At 36.5% G+C, this 25,007-nt stretch overlaps 1 protein-coding gene across 3 annotated transcripts in view; it reads left to right on the forward strand.

Annotated features, from left to right (window-relative positions):
• SP4 (Sp4 transcription factor) overlaps positions 1-25,007 on the forward strand; it is a 78,116-nt gene that overhangs the window by 26,050 nt on the left and 27,059 nt on the right. For all 3 annotated transcript variants that reach the window (XM_044766120.2, XM_070510006.1, XM_044766124.2), the window contains exon 4: positions 19,364-19,592. In XM_044766120.2, coding sequence (XP_044622055.1) covers positions 19,364-19,592 — 229 coding nt within the window. The remainder of the gene's footprint in view (positions 1-19,363; positions 19,593-25,007) is intronic.

Genomic DNA, 25,007 nt, shown 5'->3' on the forward strand with positions numbered 1-25,007 from the left:
CACAAATTCTACATTTTACCTATTTATTTTGAGCATTGCTTGTTTGGGTGAACTGCCTATAAAACAGAAAAACCTGATGACTCATTTGATGATCAGTGTTATAAAATTTTGCTGTTTTTCCTTGGTCACTACATTATTGCTTGATTCTGTGATTGCCTTTGCCAATATTCTCTGCTCTCCTGTCAGATTGCTTTTTTCTCCCTCTTGTTTCCTATTTTACCCAATTAGTGTTAGTGTCCCTGGTTGCTAATTTTCTCTTTTTCTTATTGCTTACCACCTCTCAACTACATAGCTGTTTTTTGCGATTATTCCTTAAGTTTCTACTAAGTGTAGGCCAAGGCCTAATTTCCTAGAAAATGAAGATGGTATAAGACACAGTCCTTGCCTTCTAAAAGCTTCTGTTCTAGTTGAGGATAGTACATAGAAATAATACACAATGGCATATGCCAAAAGCAAACTGAATGATAAAAGATAGTAATATTGAAATTAAGAGCAGGAAAAGGACACTGAGAGCCAGGGCAGAAGTGAAAGGCTTCATGAAGCCTAGGAGGTTTGGACTGATTCTTGAAGGAAAGGAAAGCCAAAAAAAACATGAATAAAGAAGGAAGGCATTTAGGCTGAAGAAACAACAGGTGCAAAGAGAAGAAGCTGGAATATACTTTACATATTTAAGAAAGAGTTGGTAGACCATTTAAGTTAGTGGAGACTTTGAGGGAAATGGTAGAAGATGAAGTTGGCAAGGTTGGTAGAAGTCTAGTTATAGAATGACAGTGTCACATCAAGGACAGGTGACAAGTCATTGAAGGAGTGTGTGACCCTGTCTACTTTTGGAGGGTTAGGTAAAGGGAAGTTTCATTTATAAACAGTTTAAGTTTTATTATCTAGAAGACACAGGAGAAACAGGGAAGCCACTTTGGGGAACATAGAAATAGTTCAGGTATCAGTGATGGGAAATCTGAATTTAGGTGTAACGTGTGTAATTCAAGAGACTTTAAGGAAACAATCGACAGGATTTGATGCATGAATATAGAGAGGAAAAATAACTTAAGGGTAATTCTTAAGATTTTGAGCCTAGATGACCATGAGAGTGATTGCATCATTAAAAGAAATGACATTGAGAGAAAGAAGGTGGTGAACTGAATTTTGGTATTTGTTAAGTTTGAGTTAATAGTAGTACATTCCGTTGCAGATGACCACTTTGTATTTGGGGATTGGATCTGAGAAGAGGGATAGGAGTTGATAGTGTAGATATGAAAGTCTTCTACATAGAGATAGATGGTGGTTGCAGTTATGGCAGTATGTGAACTTGATGAGGAAGACAGTTTTGAGTTTGAAATGCAGAAGGATGAGAACTCACCTTAGGGTTTCACTCAATCTTTTGGGGGGCAAAAGGAGAAAATTGAATCAAGAAAAGTGACAGCAGTCGGAGAGATAGGAAGAGAACAGGGTGTTATGTCAGTAGCTAAGAGGAATCTCAGAGAATGTTGAAAAGATGACTTGGAGAGTGAGTGTTGAGAAAAGTTCATTGGATTTTGTGTTTGAATCATTTGATAAGACCTGAGAACTGTGTTGTTCCTATATGAAAGCCGTGAGCCGCATGTGACTTTTAAAGGTGAAATTAATTAAAATTCAAAATGCATTTCTTCAGTTCTCTAACCTCATCTCAATAGCCACATGTGGCTAGAGGCTGCCATGTTGGACAGCCCTGATATAGAATATTTTCATTATTGCAAAAAATTCTATAGGGCAGTACTACTAAAGCTTAGGGGATGCTACAGCAAAACTGCAGGCATTTAAGTGGAAGAGCGAGTGGTGAAAATATTGACCTAGCAAGTGTAGGACACACTTTGAAAAAGTTTGATGAAAACAGGAAGAGGACAGTATCTTGGGGGCTGATAAAGAAGGTCTTTTTAAGACTATGAGTATGTTTATTTGTTTAGAAAATATTTATTGAGGGCCTATTATTTGCCAAGTACTGTGCTAGGTATAGATACCACCATCCTAAAGAAGGCATTAAAGAGTATGTAAGTATATAATTGGAAGAGGGATGTTGGGGGTTAGAAATCAGATTAATTATGATATAGTGTGATAATGCTGTAAATAAAAGAACTCATCTTCTGTGGGAACATAGAAGTGTGCTATATATCAAATGAGGGAATTTATGGGCAAGGTTTCCTTGAGGAGGGTGATACAGGGTAGTTCAGGTAGGATGACTAGAAGTTAGGTTGGCAGAGAAAGGATATTCCAGGTAAAAGTTCAGAGGCACATAATAGCATGATATGATTGGGGGAACTACAGGTTGTTTCATGTGTTCAGACCAAGAGTTCATGTGATGTAGTCATGGTGGCAAGGGTCAGGTCATGGAGATGATAAGGAATTTAAATGGTATTCTGAAAGCTATGGGGAACCTTCCAGGGAGCCTTAGAAGTGGAATATCTTGGTTAAATTTACATGTTAGATTACACAGTGTGGACGTGGATGAGAGGAGGCTAATCTAGTTTCGAGGAGATGGGTTCCATAGGAGCAAAGAGCTATTGGCAAGGAAAGGATTAGAGAGAGAGAGAGAGTAGAGGCTGGGGAAACTGAATATGTTTTCCGAGGCAGTAGTAGGAGATGAAATCAAATTGTTTTCTGAGAAGCATTACCACCAGACATGGCAGAAGTTCAAAAAGGCAAGGGGTTAGCAAAGGATGTGAAATAAAGCCAGAGGAGAGTTGCTGGGTTGAGAGTATGTGTCTACTCACATGACTGGAGAATGAAGAGAGGATGAAGATGAAGTTCGGAGGTATTGGGAATGAGAATGGCAGAAGGTTAAATGACAGTGGTCCAAGAAGAGGCCATGCTGAGCTTGATGTCTTGGAGGTGGAGCACTTCTAATTGATGACAGAGTTTGAGCTGGGGTTCTGCTTGTAAGAGACACCTTTAGCATAGAACTGATTTTCCTTTCCAAACCTGCTTCCCCTCCTGGGCCCCTTTGTTTCAGTTAGTGGGCTCATCCTCCCCTTTGTGACCCAGAACAGAATTCTTATAGACTGATTTGATCTTCATAGCAGTGATTTTAACCAAAGTTTGTAGTTTTATGCATAACTCTTGAAATTAGACCTTGTTTCAAGTCTTGGCTTTGACACTTCAGTCTTGGTCAAGTGCTTCTCTAGATATGAGTGTCCTCAAAATGGGAATAATCAGGTTACTTTAGTGGGATAATGTACGTCAGGTGCTTTGCGCAGTGCTTAGAACACAGAAAAGTTTTCACTAAGTGCCAGCAACTATCATCATCATCATCATCATTATTATTATTATCGTCATCATCATCATCATATCCAATTCTCCCTTGCTATTGTCACTGTTCTTTTTTGGAGCCTCATCATCTAGGAGGTAAAATAGCTCCTTCTTAACTGGCTTCTCTACTTCTAGCTCTTCTGTCACATACTTGACATTCCAGAGTTTTCCTGAAACCCAGATTTGAGTATGCACTCCTTTTCCCTTCCCCAAAACCTTCATAGGTTTCCAATTGCAGACTTTTCAAGTTATTAAAACATTAATATATTTCATTTTCAAGAGGTAAGAGAGCCTAATGTAGGGTCAAGTTTGTGATAGAGACCTGTCAGTTCAGGACTGCCTATGGTGAGTTCGTTTACCTCTAGAGAACTGGAACAAGCTTTAAATGTTTAAAAACTATTAAAATTCCACATAGAAATAGTCAGGCTTTCCTTTGATTTTTTTTCACCACCCTCTTAAATGAATATGGTTCAATAAAGAATGAATGGAATGCGGGAAAATTAGAAGTTTTTTTAATACTGCAGTTCTGTTTAAAGGAAATACTCAGATCCTTCTGGGGTCAATTGTTTGCCTACTGGGAAGGGTTTATACAACATAAACTTTTCCCTATATAGACAAAGAGTTGGGAAGAGTTGACCCTTAATCTGGATAAAGGCCAGAATCAATAGAAATAACTAGGAATCAAAGAGACCTGTCTGTCTTTGTTTTGACTGAGCTTTTCTCCCCACCTGCCTTATTCATCTCTGTGTTCCTAACCCAGGGAGGCACTCAGTAAATGCTTATTGTAGTAAGTTGAACTGAATGCATGAACCAGATCCACTGAATACATTGGATTATTTGTGTCAGCCTCCTAAATTATCAGGAGGAAAAATACATACAAAGTGAGTTCTTTGATTTATTTGCCAGTTATTAATTTGTAACCCTGAGAACTGTCTAGTAATATTCTACAACTAAATAATTTTGGAGGAAAATGTGAAGTTTTATTATAAACTAACATCAGATATTCATCATTAAAAAAATCATTATTCTAGTAATAGATTGCTTCAAGTTAAGAAAATATACACAATTTTTCTGTGGAGCCTGGGTTCTAGAAAATAAGTGGGGCACACTTAAATACTTAAACTTACTTAAGAGCCAGTGTCATAAACTAGGCATTTATGGAAACCTGTTAACTTCCTCATGACACTAAGGTAATGCCAATCTCTGGGGCATTAATTTGGGCGTGTCTACGACTGTTTTCCCAGAGTTCTTATACAGGCACATTGAATTGTTAGGACTCAATGTGTATTTTGTATGTTTTTGCATAATTTGCAAGCTCTTTATATTTGCTCATATAAAAACTCTAAAAGTTGTCAGCCTGCTTTTAAATTATTTTTTATTATTGCATTATTGAAGTGTGTGTGTAATTATTTGTATATAAGACAGGTAATTTTCCGATTTTAGAGTATGGCTTCCTAAAATGTTCTTTGATGAAGTCAGAATAGATCTATGATTTAGTTTCCAGCTTTGCAGTTTCAGAACTGGTTTGCAGGTTCAGATCCTAGAGAAATTGGTTTATAAAATCAGAATTGACAAGAGACTGACTTACAAAGTAGAATACTGTTCTTTTCTGTTTAATATAAGCTAAGAGATAAATCTTTCCAATTACTGAAATGCTCTTAATCTATTCCTGGTGTTAAGGTACCTGAGAAACCAAATAATCAAAATTAATTGGTGATCATGGAATCAGAGCATAGGAGATAGTCTTTTGGAGTAATAACCTATCTCACTAGATTGTGTGTGAAGTATTTGGAAGGGCCTAACACGGTGCCTGATGTGGTGGTTATGATTTTCCTCGGAATTGAAGCTGTACCCCCTACTGTAGGGTTTATCTTTCTATTAACTAAAATATTGTTGCCTTATATTTAGTGTCTTTTTTAAAATATTATAGTTCTAGATAAATAGTGATAAATTCTTACTATTCACTTTTTCCCATATTCTATAGTCAACTTAAAAAATGTCATTAGATTTCCTTAAGAAGAGTATCTTTGATTAAACTTCAGTTACAATTCTACATGTAAAATTCTCTAGGGAAAATTACTTTTGCTATTACTATTTTAATCTAGTTCATGTTTCTTATCATAAACTGTTTTACATGCTGATGTTTTTTAGCAGTGTCCTCAAATCTTGGTGTGACACTTGGGAAATGTACAGTCCCCTGTGATGACTGCACTGCTTTTTTTTAAAAAAAGCATTTTAGATAGATCTCCTAATCAAATTATAACCATCTCAAACCGTATCAACACAGTGGGTTTGGAGCAAACTTAGCTGTGCGGTTTTAGCAATTTTCATGGGCAAACTTTTGCCATTGTGTCTAGGTGGGTTTTGTTTGTTTTTTAATATTTCTGTGTTTATGTCTTATTCACGTTGTTTTGAAAGGCATTGGTCTCCAAAACAGAAAGCAGGAAGAAAATATTAGAGTTTATTTTTCTGATCAAATAATTTAGAATGTCTACTTGTTATGTTTTATAATGTATGTATTGACATGCATTTGTTATATGCATTATAAGTTATAAATAAATATATTAAGTTATGAAGTCAAGATATTTTTACTAAGTTTGTATAGTAAAGAAAGTTTGGAGACACTGGTGTTAGTTTTCTTTTTTTTTTTACTTCTTCTTCTCCCCAAAGCCCCCCCAGTACATAGTTGTATATTCTAGTTGTAGGTCCTTCTAGTTCTGCTATGTGGGACGCTGTTTCAGCATGACCTGATGTACACTGTTAGGTCCACACCCAGGATCTGAACTGGGGAAACCCTGGGCCGCTCAAGCCAAGCCTGTGAACTTAACCACTCAGCCCCGGAGCCTGCCTCTGGTGTTAGTTTTCTTACAATCAGCATTTTCTGTGCTTGCTTCTTAATTCTGCTTAGATGCTTCTCCTAAATGTATTCATTCTGTAGGATTATGTTAGTTCTTTCTCACATTTTCTTGAATTTGGTAGCTATCTTACCATTTGTGAAGCTTAGAGTACATTTTTTTGAATGTTTTCTGCATCTGCTCTTCATGGTCCACGTCTGCTCTTCATGAATAATGGCAACCTCTCTGATACTTTAAATGGGTTGAAAAAACCTTAAGGTTCACCTACTATGCCTCATCAATAGCAGATTCTAAGTGACTGGAGTTGCCTTTCCTTCCAAATTCAGAGAGGTGCAAAAGAGCAGCACCTTCAAGCATTAAAACTGATAGGCATGTTTTACTTATCTAAACCTTTGAGATAACTGCTCTAGAAATACAGCCTGGTGTCTGTTAGGCATTCTTGAATTTCTGATCCTTTTTTTTTTTTTTTTTTTTTGCCGAGGGATATTTGTCCTGAGCTAACATCTGTTGCCAGTCTTCCTCTTTTTGCCTGAGGAAGATTAGCCCCGAGCTTACATCCTGTGCCGGTCTTCCTCTATTTGGTTTGTGGGCTGCAGCCACAGCATGGCTGCCAACGAGTGGTGTAGGTCTGCACCCAGGAACCAAACCCGGGCTGCTGAAGTGGAGTGCACTGAACGTAATGACTAGGCCACGGGGCTGGCCTTCTGATTCATTTTTAAGAGATATTTGGCCTATAAACCAAGCCTGACCTAGTTGTGTTTTGGTTTGTTTTTATAAAAGGTAATGAAAACCTAAATCTTAAATTTATGCATAGTTTTGGTCAAAGCAACTTTTGCTGTCTAATCTGACCAAAGGTCATATTAGAACATTGATTTAATCATGTCCATAATGTAATGTGGAGATATGATAGATCTACAGGTCTTATTTAGAAATTATGAATAGAACTTCCACACTCAATTCCATTCAGAGTGATTGGCAGTGTTGTATCTAAAATGTGAACTTGAACCCATTAGTTTCCTACTTAAAACCATTTCTAGCTCTTTATTGCCTCCAAAGCCCAAATAATATCCTTGGTTCCCAGGGAGGTGGTATAGCCACCTGGAAAGGAGTGCAGGGCTCTGGGTTCAGGCTGACCTAGGTTCACACCTTGGCTCTGCTACTTGATAGCAGATGTGTAACCTTGGCAAATTTACATGTCCTCTCAGAGCCTTAGGAGAGAGCATTAGATGACAAAGTGTAAGTGTAAAGTAATTGAGTTCAGTTCTGGCCATTTAGTAAATTCAGTAAACGTAAGTGATTATTATATGGCAGCTATTCTCTGGACTGGGCTTGAGGGGTATGGGCACAATACTTTAACAAGGACCCACCCCCACTGCAGAAAGTCACTTCTTTAAGAAATTGAATAAAGCCCTTCCGGATCTATCCCTCCAGCCCTATCTTTAGCCCCCACTTCCTTGAATTTTAATCCCTAGCAATGTGCTGTCTCAGTTTTGCCTTTAAATATATTCTTCCCACTGCCTTCCTCTTTGCCTTTACTCTTCCCACCTTTCAGCAGTTTCATCTCCTCCATGAAGCCTTCATTGTTTCTCCTTAATGGCAAATCATTTTCCTCTGTACTACTTAAGCATCTTATGTATGGTTTTGTTGCTGCACATAGTACAGTTATTTGTTTGAGTTTGTCTCCCCCACAGGTGAGAGTTTCAGGTCAGATCTTACTCATCTTTGTTTCCCCAGCAGTGTTAAGCACATAGCGGTTTCTCAGGAAATGTTTGTTGAATGAATAAATCTCAGTCGTACACTAGGTTCTCATCCAGAGATCTAAGACTTATAGAAATCCGAATGGCTGTTAAGTATTTGTAGTTAATAAATTATGCAATTTTAGATATATTGGAGTTAACATTCCTCCTGAATGTTTATCATATTCCAGACATTGTGCTCAGTGTGTTACATACATTATCTCCGATAATTCCCACCAGGTCCTCAAAGAAAGAAACTGCGGAGAGAATTAGAACTCAAAGACTCATCTGCCTGACTCCAAAATTCTGTTTAATCTGTGTGCTCTGCTTAACTGTTGTGCCTACTCGGTAACTCAGTATTGGTTTACAAATTGTATATGACCCAGGGTATGCAAATAGTTCTGGAAGTCATTGCTTAATATGGTTTACCTTCATTTAAAGTGCGGAGAGCACTAAGTTATTTCTTAGTATTCTCAGGTTATAGTTCATCTCTAGAAAAACACATAGTTACAGCTCTTGAATAAGGTAAAGAAGTATTTTGTAATTAATAAGCATCATTTCCAAATGCAAGATATTATTGTTTTTACTACCACTGTACTGTGAAGTCCATCCAAGTCATGTATCTGTCAGAGTTGTCACAGCCTATTCCCAAGTTTATATTACTCCCTTTGTAGACTTTAATTCAGATGCATGTAGTTTCTGTTTTTTTCTGGAGACTCATGTAGTTTATAGTTTTTATAGGTATCATGCAAATGTACTATATTTTAATTTTTCATATATTTGATTTTGGTTATGGTTATTGATAATGATATGACAAAATAAGAGCCATGAACATTCGTGAGTTATTTGGAAGCTAAATTTAAGCAGGGTTTTTTAACCTCAGCACTATTGACATTTTAGGCCAGATAATTCTTTGTTTTGGGGGCCTGTCCTGCGTACATTGTAAGATGTTTAGCAGCATCCCTGGCTTTCACCCACTAAATACCAGTAATAATCCCCTAAGTTGTGACAACCAAAAGTGTCTCCAGGCATTGCCAAATGTTCCCTGGAAGACAAAATTACCGCCAGTTGAGAAGCACTAGTTTAAAGAGATTTAGAACCAACAAAAGTAGAATTTTTTTTCTGATTACCTTTTTTTTGAATAGCTTTATCAAAGTATGATTTATATACCATACAATACAGCCATTTAAAGTTTACATTCAGTGGCTTTTAGTATATTCACAGAGTTGTGCAACCATTACCATGATCTAATTTTAGGACATTTTCATAACTCCATAAAGAAACCTCAGACACATTAGCAGTCACTCCCCATTTCTCCTCCCCATCCCCCCAGCCCTAGACATACTTGGATATCTTTTTGTGTTTAAGACTGTATAGCCACCTTGGTTTTTTGTTTTCATTCAGGTCATAATAGTTTACAACATTGTGAAATTTCAGTTGTACATTATTTATTAGTCACCATATAGGTGCGCCACTTCACCCCTTGTGTCCACCCACAACCTCTTTCCCCTGGTGACCACTAGACTGTTCTGTTTGTCCCTTTGTTTGTTTATCTTCCACATATGAGTGAAATCTTACAGTGTTTGTCTGTTTCTGTATGGTTTATCTCACTTAACACGATACCCTCAAGGTCCATCCATGTTGTTGCAAATGGGACGTTTTTGTCTTTTTAATGGCTGAGTAGTATTCCATTGTATATATATACCACCTTGTTTGTTTTAAGTCAGATTATAGAGTAACCCAAACCCTATTTCACGGTATATTGATTGAAAATTATTTGCAATGTAAGGAAACATATTTTTTCCTATATATACCTTCAGAAGCCCTTAGACATTTGTTTAGGCAGACTCCAAGTTTAATTTGTAGAGGAAATAAACCTAAATAGGCCAAGTTAAGGATCATTTTAGTATTACTCAGAACAGTAAAAAGTTCCCCTAGCCTTCTGTGGTAAGTTTTATATTAAGGAAATCAGCAGTTTTTGTTTTTCCTGATCAATTCAAGTAGATAACCTTATTTCTTTGGCTATGTGTAAAAAAAAAATTATGAAACATATGTAGCTAAAATAGTATTTTCAACCTCCTGCTTCACTGTTACTAAACAGATTATTTTTGGTGAATTGGTAGTTGGTTAATTTTAGATAGATAGTTGGTTTTGTTTTTCAAGTTTGTGGATGTGTTTTACCTACACGGAAGTGTTACCTTTTATTCACTGCAAGAAAAAAACTTGCAAATCACTTTTTCCATAAGAAATAAGGACCAGTTGGATTATATTTTCTTATCTATCAAATGGAAATATTAATATCTGGTCCACTTACCTCAAAGGGTTGATGCGAAATGCTGAAAGAATCAGATCCGTAACAGAAGGACATGGACAGTAAGTCTGTGCCTTCGTCTTTCATTATTCCTACTTTTTCATCGTGTTCCCATTGTGTTTAAATGTTATTAAGGTGTCAGAATATTTTTAAATGTCATTTATAGCTGACTTCACAGGGGTTGACCAAGCCATATTTCCTCTGGTTTTAAAGTATATGTTAAAATTTATATAACATACAAAATGTTTTCAGCAAATAGGACAGAGGGTCCTTAGTAAGTAGAACTACACAAACTGGAGACCTGAGCCCTAGTAGGTAAGTGGCAAAGGATATGAGCACGCAATTTAGAAAGAGTATTCAGTGGCCAATAAACATTTGAAAAACGTGTTCAGCTTCATTAGGAAGCAAATAAATGCAGATAAAAGCAATAATCAAATATCATATTGAGCCCATTAATTACCAACATTTTTTCCTTTTAAAATTAGTCTTTAATATGCTAGTAATACATGGAAACATTTTCCTTGTTAAAAAATAATGTGCAACTAGTACAAGTCACCTCCTGCTGACTGCACTCCAATCTCAGACTCCTTTTTAGAACTAAGCACTCTTAATCAAGTTTGTTATGTATCGTTTCAGACTTTTTCCCATTTATTTATTATGTGTGAGTGTCATTGCAGGAAACATCTAATACCTGTAGTGGTACATAACATAATACAAACGTCAGTAGCTTTGATTGGTTCATTCGCCTGTATTAGAGGTCTGTCATCAGTTAGTATATAAAGATTTCTCTCATTGTTTTTAATTAGTATAGAACGTTCCTATTGTATAACTAGTCTACAATTATTCAGCTGTTCCCCAGTTCATGGTTACTTAGGTTGTTTCTGATTTTTTACTGTTGGAAACACTCCTGCAATGTATTCGTCCTTTTGTGGTCTATGGAAAAAGAGAGTTAAGCAGAGTGTAAGGGGAATGGGATGGCTGGGCAGGGGAGGCCATAACTTTTAAATAGAGCAATCAGGGTAGGTAGGACACGTTGAGAAGCTAGTATTAGATCAAGGACCTGAAGGAAGTTAGAACATTGAACATATATATTCTGGAGAAAGATCATTGTAGGCAGACAGAACAGAGTGCAAAGGCCTTAAGTGGGGACTATGTCTAGTGTGTTCAAGGCACGATAAGGAGGCCAGCATGGCTGAAGTTGAGTGAGCCAGGGGATGAGATTGGAGAGATGATGGGTGGCCAGTTTATTTAGAACCTTGTAGGCAATTATAAGGTCTTTGGCTTTCATTCTGAATGAAATGGAGCACCAATGTAGGATTTTAAACAGAGAAGTGATATGATCTGACTTATGTTTTAGAATGATTCTTTTTTTTTTGGTGAAGAAGATTGGCTCTGAACTAACATCTGTTGCCAATCTTCTCTTTTTGCTTGAGGAAGATTGTTACTGAGCTAACATCTGTGGCAATCTTTTTCTGTTTTATATGTGGGATGCCACCGCAGCGTGGCTTGGCGAGTAGTACATAGGTTCGTGTCTGGGATCCAAACCTGCGAAGCCTGGGCCGCCAAAGTGGAGCACGTGAACTTAACCACTACGCCACTCGGCCGGCCTCTGGAATGATTCTTTGGGAACTATGTTATAAATGAACTTAGAGAACAGGGCTGTGGTGGCAGGGAGACCAGTTGTTGGGAAGCTATTGTAGTAATCAAATAAGAGAAAATGGTGACTTGGGCTAAGTTGCAGGCAGTGGAGGTGGTGAAGAAATGCTTGGATCCTGGATCTGTTTTGAAAGAGCTGTCAGCAGGGAGGGTAATAGAGTTTGAGAGAAAGACAGGAATCAAGAATAAGGAGTACTCCACAGATTTTGATCTAAGCAATTGAAAGTGCAGTTGTATACTAGTCTTAAGACATGTAAAATTCTGATAATGGTCAAATTTATCAGTGTTTTCCTTTGTCCTTTGTTTTGGGGTCTCATTTAAAAAGACCCTGGTAGTTCTGTATTTTCTTCTAATATTTTTTGTTGTTTTGTGTTTTGTTTTTACATTTAGTTTTTTTTAAACCTGTTTGCAGTTTACTTTTGTTAATGATGTGAGGTTGAGATCTAAACTTTCTTGCCCCACCCCCACCAGCACGCACAGTCATATAGACCCAGCCAGTAGTCCCAAGCCGAAACACCTGTTTTTCCTTTCCCTCTGATTTGAGACGTCATTTCTACCATGTACTAAATTTTCCTGTATACATGTTCCTATTTTAGACCTCTATTCAGTTCTCTCACCCTGTTTCTAAGCCATTACTTCATTGCTTTAATTGCTATAGCTTTGTAACAGATCTTTTTCTAATCCACTTTTTCAAAATTGTCTTGGCTGATCTTTCACATGTTGAATGAGCTAGTAGAGTTTAATGGAAAATATTAATTTAATTTCTGCTTGCATTTACTTTACATATGGATTGATTTTAGAAAAGTCAACACATTTACAATGAGGATTTTTCTATGTAAGGACATATATTTGTCCATTTAGGTCTTGTTTTATGTCCTTTAGTAAATCTTCTTCCTCAAGACATTGCACATTTCTAATTGGATTGATTCTTGGGTATTCATGGTTATTGTTGCTGTTGTGAATGGAGTATTTTTTCTTTTGCTTGTTGAATTGATTGTTACTGATATAGGGGGAAACTGTTGATTTTTTGTGTTGATCTTATATTTGGCCATCTTGCTGAAATGTCGTATTTGTTCTAATAATTTGTTGATTTTCTAGAGTTTTTTTCCTCATACAGATCTCTTATTTCTTTATTTTATTGCATTGGCTCACACCTTCAGGATATACAGACTATTAGAGGTGAGAGAGTAGGAATGACTTTTGTTAAAAACCACAGCAAGATACCAATTTTTTGTCTCTTAAATATTTTTTAAAATCTTACTGAATTTCTCTCGTGCATGAGTGCAGGTGTACTCTCATATACTTTTAGCAGAAATATCAATGAATGCAGCTCTCTGTATATACTCCTATAATTTTGTAATCTGTGTAGAAAGTCTCATGAGTTTTTCATATTCTTTGACCTGGTAATCTCACTTCTAGGACTCTGTCCCTTGGAAGTAATAAGAAAAAATATTTTTGTTCAAGTGGTTCATTATTTATGTTGCTTATATGTTACTTGTAATAATTGTTTCAAAATAACCTAAATGTCTAATACTTGGGTAATGATTTTATAAATTAATAGTATATGTATGTGATGAAGTATTGTACAGCCATTACATTATTTTAAAAGAATGCCAGTAACTTGGAAGCACTTATATTATTAAAGAAATAGAACAGAATACAGAATTGTTTATGTAGAATTGTGTCATTAAAACACACAGAACAAAGATTAGAAGCAAATACACTGAAATCATAATAGTGATAATCTATGGGTAATTAATACATGGATGATTTTATTTCCTCCTTCGTACTTTTCTCTGGTGAGCATGCATTGTTGTTAAAATCAGAAAAAAACGTGTATATATATATGTGTATATATATCTATAATACTAGTTATATTTATCTTCTTCAGAATAAGTAGAAAGGGAAAAATCTTAGCCTATTCTCTTATTAAATGGCAAATTTAGTTATAATTTCTTTTTTGAAGTTTAATTTATAATACTCTTCAAAAAAGATCTTGCTGAATGTGGATAATGTATTACAGGATAAATCTGATACCAGAAAGAAAAGAGATACAGTGGTTTCAGGGGCAGGTTGTTGTGATTTATACTCTCGGATGTACTCCTAAATGATCTGAATTCCAGATCAATGAAGCAGGAGAGAATTATGGTCAATGTCCACTTACTCTTTTTCTTACTATCTTGCCACTGATATTTCATGTCTGTTGCAAGCTAGGTGTCAGCTAGTAGCCCTGTGATCTGCTGGCCTACTTTTGTAAGAAAGCTTCTGTTTTTATATGGATTTTAGATTATCATTCACTTTTTTTTTTTTTGAGGAAGATTAGTCCTGAGCTAACATCTGCCGCCAATGCTCCTTTTTTTTGCTAAGGAAGACTGGCCCTGAGCTAACGTCTCTGCCCATCTTCCTCTACTTTATATGTGGGATGGCTACCACAGCATGGCTTACCAAGTGGTGCGTAGCTCTGCACCCAGGATCCAAACTGGCGAACCCTGGGCCACCAAAGCGGAACGTGCAAACTTAACCACTGTGCCACCGGGCCGGCCCCACCATTCACTTTATTTAAGAAACATTTATTGAGTACTTTCAGTGTGTTGGGAGCTTTGATAGCCAAAGGACATAAAACCACACAGGGGTCCTCTGTTCTGAGCAGCTTTTGTCAGAAATAATTTGTGATTCATATTGTGATGGAATGAGATTGTTATCTGATTAGAGAAACCAAGAATACTCAAATTCTAACTCAACGAGTCCCCTGAGGTCTCTTAGGGAGCTAAGTATGCTGAAATGCAAGTCTGAGTAATACTTTATTGGTTTAGGTATAGACCCCCTGCCTCAAAATTCAGAGAACCTGGTTAGTCTGTATGGAAGATGCTGTCTTCCTTTACTAGTTTTCCCTTACTCTGCTTTCCCTTCTTCCTCTAAGCTTAAATTCAAGCCTCAGATATTAGTACTGTATTGAGACAAAAGACCACTCTAGCTGGTGCTAAAGGCAAATGTGCAAGAAACCAAGAGTTTCTCCCAGATACCCATTCTAGATTTTCTTGAGTATCTAGCAGTCTAGTATTATGCCACCTAACGAACCAGCTGCCCCCACTTACCTTTGGCCGAGTTTCTGTATTTGAAAAAAGGGAACAGAACAAAAAAAGAAAGGAATAAGAAGGATGGCTTGGTTGCTCCAAGCAGCCTTGGGATGTTTTTACCTCTGGCAGCATGGAAGGAAGAGAAAAGAAGGGTCACCTTCAGTCTGTTCCACCATGATGCTTAGTTACATTACCAAGAAATTTTGAGTGATTTGTAAAGTTATGTTATAAAACAGTTTCACTGGTAACAGAGAGGTTAGAAACTAGAGTTTCAAAAGAGCATTAATAAGTTTTTTCCTTCAGATATTTCAATAATGAAGGTGTTTTATGACTATAATGTATAATTTGTTTCTATAATGACGTCCTTCCCATTATCACCAGCACTGTCATTGGTACAGCTTCTTATATATTTTTTAACATCTTTATCATCAGTTTTTACTTGAGAAATTGGACACAAAGTCATTCCAACAAACCAACTGTTTTTCCTGTGTAGCAATTTTTTCCTGTGGTTACTTTTTATTATAGTCCTAACTTTCCTGATTGAATTCTAACTAGTAATGGTCTCAATGCAAATTTTATTCTCTAGTTAATAAGTCATGCTCATCCTATAAAAAAAGTTACACTTTAGGAGAAATTCCTGTACTCCTAATATCAGCTCAACACAGTGACATCATCCAGTAACATATGGGTCAATCATTTGTTCATAAGTCTAACATACCTGGGCAATACCTTTTTAGGAATGGAAAACAAAGGGAGGTGTACTTAGCTCCTCAAAGACAACAATATACTATCTAGTTGGAAAGACAAAATAAATAAGCATTTACGGTATACTTTCACCATATAGTTTGTTCACTGATATGATAAAACTGTGTATAGGATATTATAGGAAAATAAAGAAGTGATATCTGACCTGGATTCAGAGAGGCACTTATCAGGAAGACTTCCCAAAGGGAATTACACATGAACTGAGTTCTGTAAGATGAATTGGCTTTCGTCAGACCGAGGAAGATGGAGATTTGACATGGGAGAATGTGTTGAGTTCCAGCTGTATTATTCAAAGGCCCAGAGATAATCAAGATGGAACATTAGAGGGAATTGGAGTTCAGTGTAGCTGGTGCTGAGAGTGGGAATGGAGGAGGAGTACCAAAAGATGAAGCTATAAAAGTAAGCAAGAGCTAGATTATGAAGAACTTTATGTACTTGTTGAGAAATGTAGACTTCATTGTGAATGCATTGAGGGCCCATTAACTTTTAGGGGAACGAGATTTGTATATGCAGAATGGAGATTTGAAAGGGCAAAACTGGTATAACAGTGACAAGAACAGGCAGTAGGGATGGAGAAAATGGACAAATTTGAGATATTTTGAATGGGTAGGGTCAACACGGACTACTGATCAGCATAAGTAATATTTATCATGGGAAGAAAACAGCCTTTGGAGTTAACTAGACCTGGGTTTAAATTCCAGCTCTGTTGCTTAGACAGTTCGTCACCTTGGGTGTTTTATGGACTTCTCAGAACCTCAGTTTTCTCAGCTTAAAATTGGGGCAGCAATACTCAACCCATGAGGATGTGAGGGATTAAGTAATATATGTAAGACATCCAGTAAAGTAGTAAGTATAAAATGATAGCCATTGTTGTGGGAGAATGGAGGATATGGAGGGGAGTCAACAATGACTTTCGGGTTTTCTCTTTGGACAGTGAGAAAGAGCTAGTTTAGGAGAGTGGGATAACTCACAGATTGAGAACTTACAGATCTGATTCCTCACACATTGCCCGTGAGAATCTGGGTGGAAATGTTCCCTGGCAGATGACACTAAGAGTATGACATTCCTGAGAGGTATTTGAGCAAAAGGTACAGATTTAGAAGACATCAGCTTACACATAGTAAGTAGTAAAAGTTATGAAAGTGATGAGCTAACCTAATGAGAGAGAAGAAGAGAAGTCAGAACCCTGAAGAGCAGCCTAGGAAAGGCATCGATGTGGGGGTGATTCGGGAAGGAGGAGGAACCCCAGTGGCGAGTAGTATCAGAGAAGCACTAGGGGGAGAGCATTTCAAGAAGAGAGTGGGATTAGCAGCTCCAGGTGCTCCAGAGAGGTGAAATAAGATCAAAGGGAAGAGTATCTTTGGATTTACAAACGAAGAAATTGTTAGTTCTGTCATCATTTTAGCAGAATGATGAGTTGGACACCTGATTTCAGTAGTTTGAGGAAAGAATGGGAAAAGAGGAGTAAAGGCAACCAGTGTAGAGAAATCTTTTAAGATTGTGACTTAAGTTTAGATTTAAATGCTGATAAGAAGAGCTAACAGAGAGGAAGGGGTTTCTGAGAATGTAGGGAGTTAGCTCAGGCAGTCAGGTTTCAAGGACAGGGTGGTCAGTGGTGTCAAACGCAAATGCAGCAGAGCAACCGTGTAATGCTCCTTGAGAAAATGCACATTGGATTTGGCCATTAGGAGGGCAGTTCTTTGATATAATGACGAGCATCTTAAATATCATTGCAACCTGAAAGGAAGGACCAATTGTTGTATGAACAGTAGCTGGAAAAATTACGGCCAGAAATATCTCAGGACTTCAGGGGATATAAAGAATACTTGCCAGCTTAAAATACCTGCATCTCCATAGGGACCAAGCTATGAAGACATTATATAGTGCTGGCTGTGATAGAACCTCCATTTCCAGAAATATGTTTTTTGCAGTAAACAGGGAGTATGTGTATCACTGTGCTTCTAGATACACAAGTAGTTTGAATAGTTTTCTTAGCCAAGGTCATTCTTAAGGAATCTGGTTTTACTGGACATGTGAACTTGTATGTGCTCAAAAGATACGTTGAGGCATCAGGATTATACTTCACATTTATGTATTGCTTTACAATTTACAAAGCCTTTACCCATTAGGAAATCAACTTGATTTTCATAAACAACTCTTGAAAGTAGATAGGGGACAGGAATTTTAGGGAGGTAGGCGTTATTGGAGGTGGGGAAATGGAGCATCTCCAAGTGCAGTCAGCAAACAGGACATGAATCCACAACTTTTGACTTTACTTGCATTGCTTTATCTATCATACCATGTGAATTCAAAGAGGAGCAAAAATATAAACTTTAGTAGAAAAACTAAAATATGTATCTGTACTAAAACTGTGACAAAATACATATTTTTTATTTGTATTATGTTATCGATGCTACCAAAGGTTTCAAAGTGTTGTAAATACACAGGAGGGTGAGATTGACTTTGGCTGGGAAAGTCATAGGTTTAATTTTGTTGAGAAAATGTGTTCTATTTTCTCACTTGCTAATTTTTAGTGTCTTTTCTTTGTTGCTCCACAATGTTTAAAGTACTACACATTAAGCTTTAAAATAAGCCCTTCTGTTTTATACTTGATACTCACATGTTTGTTTCTGCTACCATATTTTGTTCTTGTATTGCCATCCAACTCAGTGGAGATTGGTAGTAATAATAGCTAACATGTAGTGAACAATTCTGTGCCAGGCACTGTAGTAAGGGGTTTGTAGAAATTAACTTATTTAATCCTTAACATCAACACTCTGAGGTGGGAGCATTCCTTCATAAATTGGTATTTTGTTTTCTGTCCGTTCACGTACTTGCCATCCCACACCTGATGGGAAGAAAGTAGAATTGTGTTGAAAGAAAGAATATATATAGGTGTACCCATGTGGACTTCAAGATCAATTAAACCCATGTAAATAGATGTCCTTTGTCATACTATGTACTGTTTATTGTGTTTTTCCCTAGGTGAAGAAGCCAAGTTGGTATATGTACTAGCCTGAGAGGTGAGGTCTAAGCTATATAACATGAGTGAATAAAGTAATAACAGATCCTAAACATCTGTTTTATGGTGATAGTGACAGTGTGTGATAATCATGGGTGGTTTTGCATTTTAAAAAACGACTTAATGTGTATAATTGAAATTTGCTTAATTTAAAGTATTAGGAATGAGAAGTGTCCATAAAACTTAATCCTTTGTTTAGTTACTTTTCATTCCTTTATTTTCTTGGAGTGAATGAGATATGTTGCTTACTGTGGAAATGATAATTCTTTGTATTTATATAGCGTCTTTCATCTGAGGATTTCAAAGTGCTTTTCAAATAAAGTCTCATGAATCCTCACGGCACTTCAGTGAGGTAGGTAGGTGGCAAGTATTATTATCTTCATTTTACAGATGGAGAAATTAAGCCACAAGTGGGTTAAATGATTTATGTGTAGTCCCACGAACCAGATATACAGGCAGCCTGAGCTACTAAAGTAAGAATATTATATTTTAGGAGGATTGGCATAGTATAAATCATTAACCTCTTTACTTTTGTACTTTATGCAGATTATCTATTAGAACAAATATGGTAGCTTTAAAATGTCCACATGGAAATTTTTTTTATCCTTTCTTTAGGAATAGAATACATTATAAAACTCTTTTTTCCCTTCCCCCATTTTTAGGTCAGCAGCAAGGACAAGATGGAGTAAAAGTCCAGCAAGCTACGATAGCTCCGGTGACTGTAGCAGTGGGAGGAATTGCTAATGCAACGATAGGTGCTGTTAGTCCTGACCAACTCACACAAGTGCATTTGCAGCAAGGCCAGCAAGCTTCTGATCAAGAGGTGCAGCCTGGCAAGAGGCTTCGAAGAGTTGCCTGTTCCTGTCCTAATTGTAGGGAAGGAGAAGGAAGGTAAATGCTCTCTTACCAGCTCTCTCTCTCTGGAAGGCGTCAAATAGTAGTTAAAACCGAGCCATTGGCTGCGTACTTTTGGTCTTTGGACCATCACTAGCTTTGCAGCACGGAAGTTAAGATGTGGCATTGTTATGAAGGAGATTAAACTGAGTTACTCTAGGAATGGGATTTCACTGGTCCTTTACTTTGTACCTTATACTTTTTTTTTATGGTTTTCTCTTTTCATTTATTATGTAAAAATTTTAAACAACTTAATGGTGATGGATGCATAACTCTGTGAATATATTAAAAACCATTGAAATGTACACTTTAAATGAGTGAATTGTATGGTGGGTGTGTTATATCAGTTAATGTGTTTTTGTCCTGATCTTAGAGAAAGCATCTAGTCTTTCACCATTAACTATGATATTAGCTCTGGGTTTTTCATATATGCCTGTAATTAAGTTAAGAAAGCTCTCTTCTAGTCCTACTTTGTTGAGTGTTTTTGTCGTGAAAGGGTATTGGATTGTGTCAGGAGCTTTTCTCTGTTGAGATGATCATGTAGTTCCTGTTTTTTATTCTGTCAATATGGTGTATTACATTAATGGACTGTTGGATGTTAAAGTACTTTTGCTTTCATGGGCTAAATCCAAGTTGGTCGTGGTATATAATTCTTTTAGATGTTTCTAGATTTGGTTTTCTAGTGTTTAGGATTTTTGCATCTATGCTCATGAGAAATATTTGTTGCTTTCTTTTCTTATAATGTCTTTGCTTTTGGTAAGGGTAATACTGGCCTCATAGAATGAGTTGGGAAGTGTTCCGTCTAGTTTTATTATTTGAAAGAGTTTGTGAAGAACTGGTATTAATAAATATTTTGTGGAATTCACTAGTGACGCTATCTGGTCCTGGGCTTTTATCGTGGATATTTTTTTGACTACAGCCATGTGTCGCTCAGCAATGGGATGTTAGGCGATTTTGTCATTGTGCGAACATCATAAAGTATGCTTAAACAGACCTAGATGGTGTAGCCTACTACACACTTCTGCTATATGGTTTAGCTTGTTGCTCCTGTACAGCATGTTACTGTACTGAATACTGCAGGCAGTTGTAACACAATGGTATTTGTGTATCTAAACATAGAAAAGGTACAGTAAAAATACACTATAAAAGATAAAACATGGTGCACCTATATAGGGCACTTACCATGAATAGAGCTTGCAAGATTAGTAGTTGTTCTGGGTGAGTCAGTGAGTGAGTGGTGAGTGAATGTGAAGGCCTAGGACGTTACTGGACACTACTGTAAACTTTATAAACACCGTACATTTAGGAAAAGAAATTTTTTTTCTTCACTAATAAAGTAACCTTAGTTTACTGTAACTTTATTACTTTATAAACTTTTTAATTTTTTTAACTTTGACTTTTGTAGTAACACTTAGCTTAAAACACAAACACATATAGCTGTACAAAAATATTTTCTTTATGTCCTTATTCTATAAGCGTTTTTCTTTTCTTTTCTTTTTTTTTTTCTTGGTGAAGGAGATTGTCCCTGAGCTAACATGTGTGCCAAGCTTCCTCTATTTTGTATGTTGGACACTGCCTCAGCATGGCTTGATGAGCAGTGTGTAGGCCTGCACCCAGGATCCTAACCTGTGAACCCTGGGCTCCCAAAGTGGAGCATGTGAACTTAACCACTATGCCACTAGGCTGGCCCCCTTTTTTCTATGTTTAAAATTTTTAATTTTTTTTACTTTTAAACTTTTTTGTTAAAAACTAAGATACAAAAACACACATTAGCCTAGACCCACACAGGGTTAGCATCCTCAATATCACTGTCTTCCACCTCCACATCTTGTCCCACAGCAAGGTCCTCAGGGGCAATAACATGCCTGGTGCTGTCATCAGCATCACCACAAACATTTGAGTAATGTGTTACACTATGACTTTACAATGGCTATGGTGTCACTAGGCAATAGGAACTTTTCAGTTCCATTATAATCTTCTGGGACTACTGTTGTATACGCAACCCATCCTTATGTGGGGCATGACTGCTAATTCGGTCTCTACTTGTTATGGGTTTTTTCTGATTGATTGTTTTTAAGTCAGTTTTGCTACATTGTATCTTTCTAGGAATTTGTCTATCTCATCAAAGTCATTTCAGTAATAGGCATACAATTCTTCTTGGCATTCCTGTATAATCCTTTTCATTTCTGTAAGGTTGGTAGTGATGTCCCCTCTTTCATTTCTGATTCTGGCAGTTTGGATCTTCTGTATTTTCTTGCTCAGTTTACCTAGAGGCTTGTTAATTTTGTTGACCTTTTCAAAGAATCAGCTTTTGGTTTCATTGATTTTTGTGTATTATTTCTCTATTCTCTATTTCAATAGTTTTTGCTGAAACTACTAATAGTTTTTATTTTTATTTATTTCTGCATGCTTTGTTTTAGATTTAGTTTGCTTCTTTTTCATCGTCTTAAGATAGAAGGTTAGGTTGTTGGTTTAAGATCTTTTTTAATATAGACATTTACAGCTATAAATTTCCCTCTAAACTCTGCTTTATGTGCATCGTCTAAGTTTTGGTATGTTGTGTCTTCATTTTCATTCATCTCAAAGTCTTCTGTAATTTCCCTTTTAATTTCTTCTTTGAAAGAAGAAAGAACCATTGGTTACTTAGGAATACATTGTTTAATTTCTAGATGTTTGTGAATTTTCCAGTTTCCTCTTATAATTGATTTCTGTTTTCATTCCACTGTGGTCAGAAAACATACTTTGTTATTTCTTTTAAATTTATTGAAATTTGTTTCATAGCCTAACATGTGATCTGTCCTGGAGAATGTTCCATGCCTGCTTGAGAAGGATGCTGTTTTTGGGTGGAGTGTTCCATGGACGTCTGTTAGGTCTAGTTCATTTATAGGTTTATAGTGTTAGTCTTCTTTTTCCTTGTTGATCTTCTGCCTAGTTGTTTTACGAAAACATCATTGAAACTAGAGTATTGAAATCTCCAACTATGATTGTTGAATTGTCTATTTCTCCCTTAATTTCTTTCAGTTTTTCCTTCATCTGTTTTGGTGCTCTCTTGTTACTCTCCTGTTTAAGTGCATGTATGTTTATAATCATTATACCTTCCTGATGGATTAACCCACTTATCCTTGTCAAATCTTCCTCTTTATCATGAATAATATCTTTTGTTTTAAAGTTTTATTTGATCTCATATCAGTATAGCCACTCCAGCTTTCTTTGGTGGTTGTTTGCATGGTATCTTTTTCTATATTTTTACTTTCGTGAATCTCTTTGTATCTTTGAATGTAAAATCTGTCACCTGTAGACAGTGTATGCTTGGATTTTTTTTTTTTAAGTCCAATCTGAAAAAATATTTTTTGATTGGATTGTATAATCTAGTCACATTTGATGTTATTACTGATATGGGTGAATTTGTCTTCCATTTTACTTTTTATTTTCCATGTCTGATGCCTTTTTTTGTTCCTCTATTCCTCCTTTACTGCTTTCTTCTGCATTAAGTGATTATAATGTAGCATTTTAATTTTGTTAATGATTTTTTTTCACTGTATTAGTTTGAGTTATTTCCTCAGTGGGTGCTCTAGGCCTTACCTTATACATTTTAACTTATCATGATCAGTTTAAGATTTACAATAACTTAATTTCAGTGCGTTATGGAAACACTACCCCTATATGGATCTATATATCCCTTTGACTTATTTTTGTGGTATTATTGTTATACGTATTATAAATGTTACAGATTCAACAATATGTTGTTATAGTTATTACTTTATATGATTTTATGTCTCCTTTTAGTTTTTTTTATTTGTTCCGGAGGATTTGGGTTGCCATCTGGGGTCATTTCCTTAGCCCAGTATGGCTTTGTTCCCACAAATCTCCTTTGCTGTTATTGGCGAATATGTTACATATATTTCATTTCCATAATGTTATAGGCTTAACAATAATTTTAAACATATTACTTTATAAAATTGCTTTTTGAATCAGTTAAGAAAAGAAAGAAACACTAGCTGTCCTTTTTAATTACATAATTACCTCTGCTGGTGCTCTTTTGTTTCTTCATGTGCATTTGCATTACCTTCTGGGTTCAGTTGCTTACAGCTTGAAGAACTTGCTTTAGAATGTCTTGCAAAGCAGGTCTGCTAGGACCAACTTCTCTCTGTTTCTCTTGGAATATATTTTTTCACCTTCATTTTTGAAAGATAGCTTTGCAGGATATAGGATTCCTGTTTGAGTTCTTTTCTTTGAGTATTTTGAATATGTTTTCCCACTGCCTTCTGATCTCCATTGTTTCTGCTGAGAAGTCAGCTCTTGATCTTACTGGGGTTCCCTTGTAAGTGACAAGTCATTTTTCTCTTTCTGCTTTCAAGATTTTGTCCTTGTCTTTGGGTTTCAGGATCTTTAGTATAAGTGTCTGTGGATCTCTGCATTTATCCTACTTGGAGTTTGTTGACCTTTCTGCATGTGTAGATTAATGTTTTTCAATCAGTTTTCTGCCATTTATTCTTTGAATACTTTTTTCTGCTCCATTCTCTCTCTCCCTCCCTCCCTCTCCCTCCCTCTCCCTGCTCTCCCTGCCTTCCCTCCCCTCCTTACCGCTCTTCTTCTGCTGGTATTCTCATTTGTATGTTCGTGTTGAACCAACATCTCTGACGTTCTGTTCATTTTTCTTTGTTCTTTTTGTTGTCTGTTTTTGGATTGCATAATGCCTATTGATCTATCTTCAATTTTGCTATTTCTTCCTTCTCTTGAGTCCCTCTAGTGAATTTTTCATTTCAGTTGTACTTTTCATCTCCAGAATTTCCAGTTGGTTTTTTTTTTAATAATTTCTAACTCTTTATTGATATTCTTTATTTGATGTGATATTGTCATTATATCTTGCTTTGCTGCTTTAATTATGGTGTCCTTTAGTTCTTTGAATATATTTATAATAGCTACTTTGAAGTCTTGTTAAATCTGAATGCTCTCACAGACAGTTTCTCTTACATGCTTTATTTTCTGGTGTAATGGGTCATACTTTTTTTCTGTTTTGTTTTTTGTATGTCTCATAATTTTTTGTTGGAAACTAGGCAGTTTAGATAATATATTGTAGCAACTCTTAGTACTGCCCCTCTACCCTCCTCCCACCCACAGCTTATTATTATTATTATTAGTTTTTGAGGAAGATGAGCCCTGAGCTAACATCTGCCACCAATCCTCCTCTTTTTGCCAAGGAAGACTGGCCCTGAGCTAACATCCATGCCCATCTTCCTCTACTTTATGTGTAGGACGCCTACCACAGCATGGCTTGCAAAATGGTGCCATGTCCGCACCCGGCAGCTGAACTGGTGAACCCCTGGCTGCCGAAGCGGAATGTGCGAACTTAACTACTACCCCACCAGGCCGGCCCCCACAGCTTATTATTTTTGTTTGCTTGTTTATTTA

The sequence above is a fragment of the Equus asinus genome, chromosome 1 (genome assembly GCF_041296235.1).
Source record: "Equus asinus isolate D_3611 breed Donkey chromosome 1, EquAss-T2T_v2, whole genome shotgun sequence".
Classification (NCBI taxonomy): domain Eukaryota; kingdom Metazoa; phylum Chordata; class Mammalia; order Perissodactyla; family Equidae; genus Equus; species Equus asinus.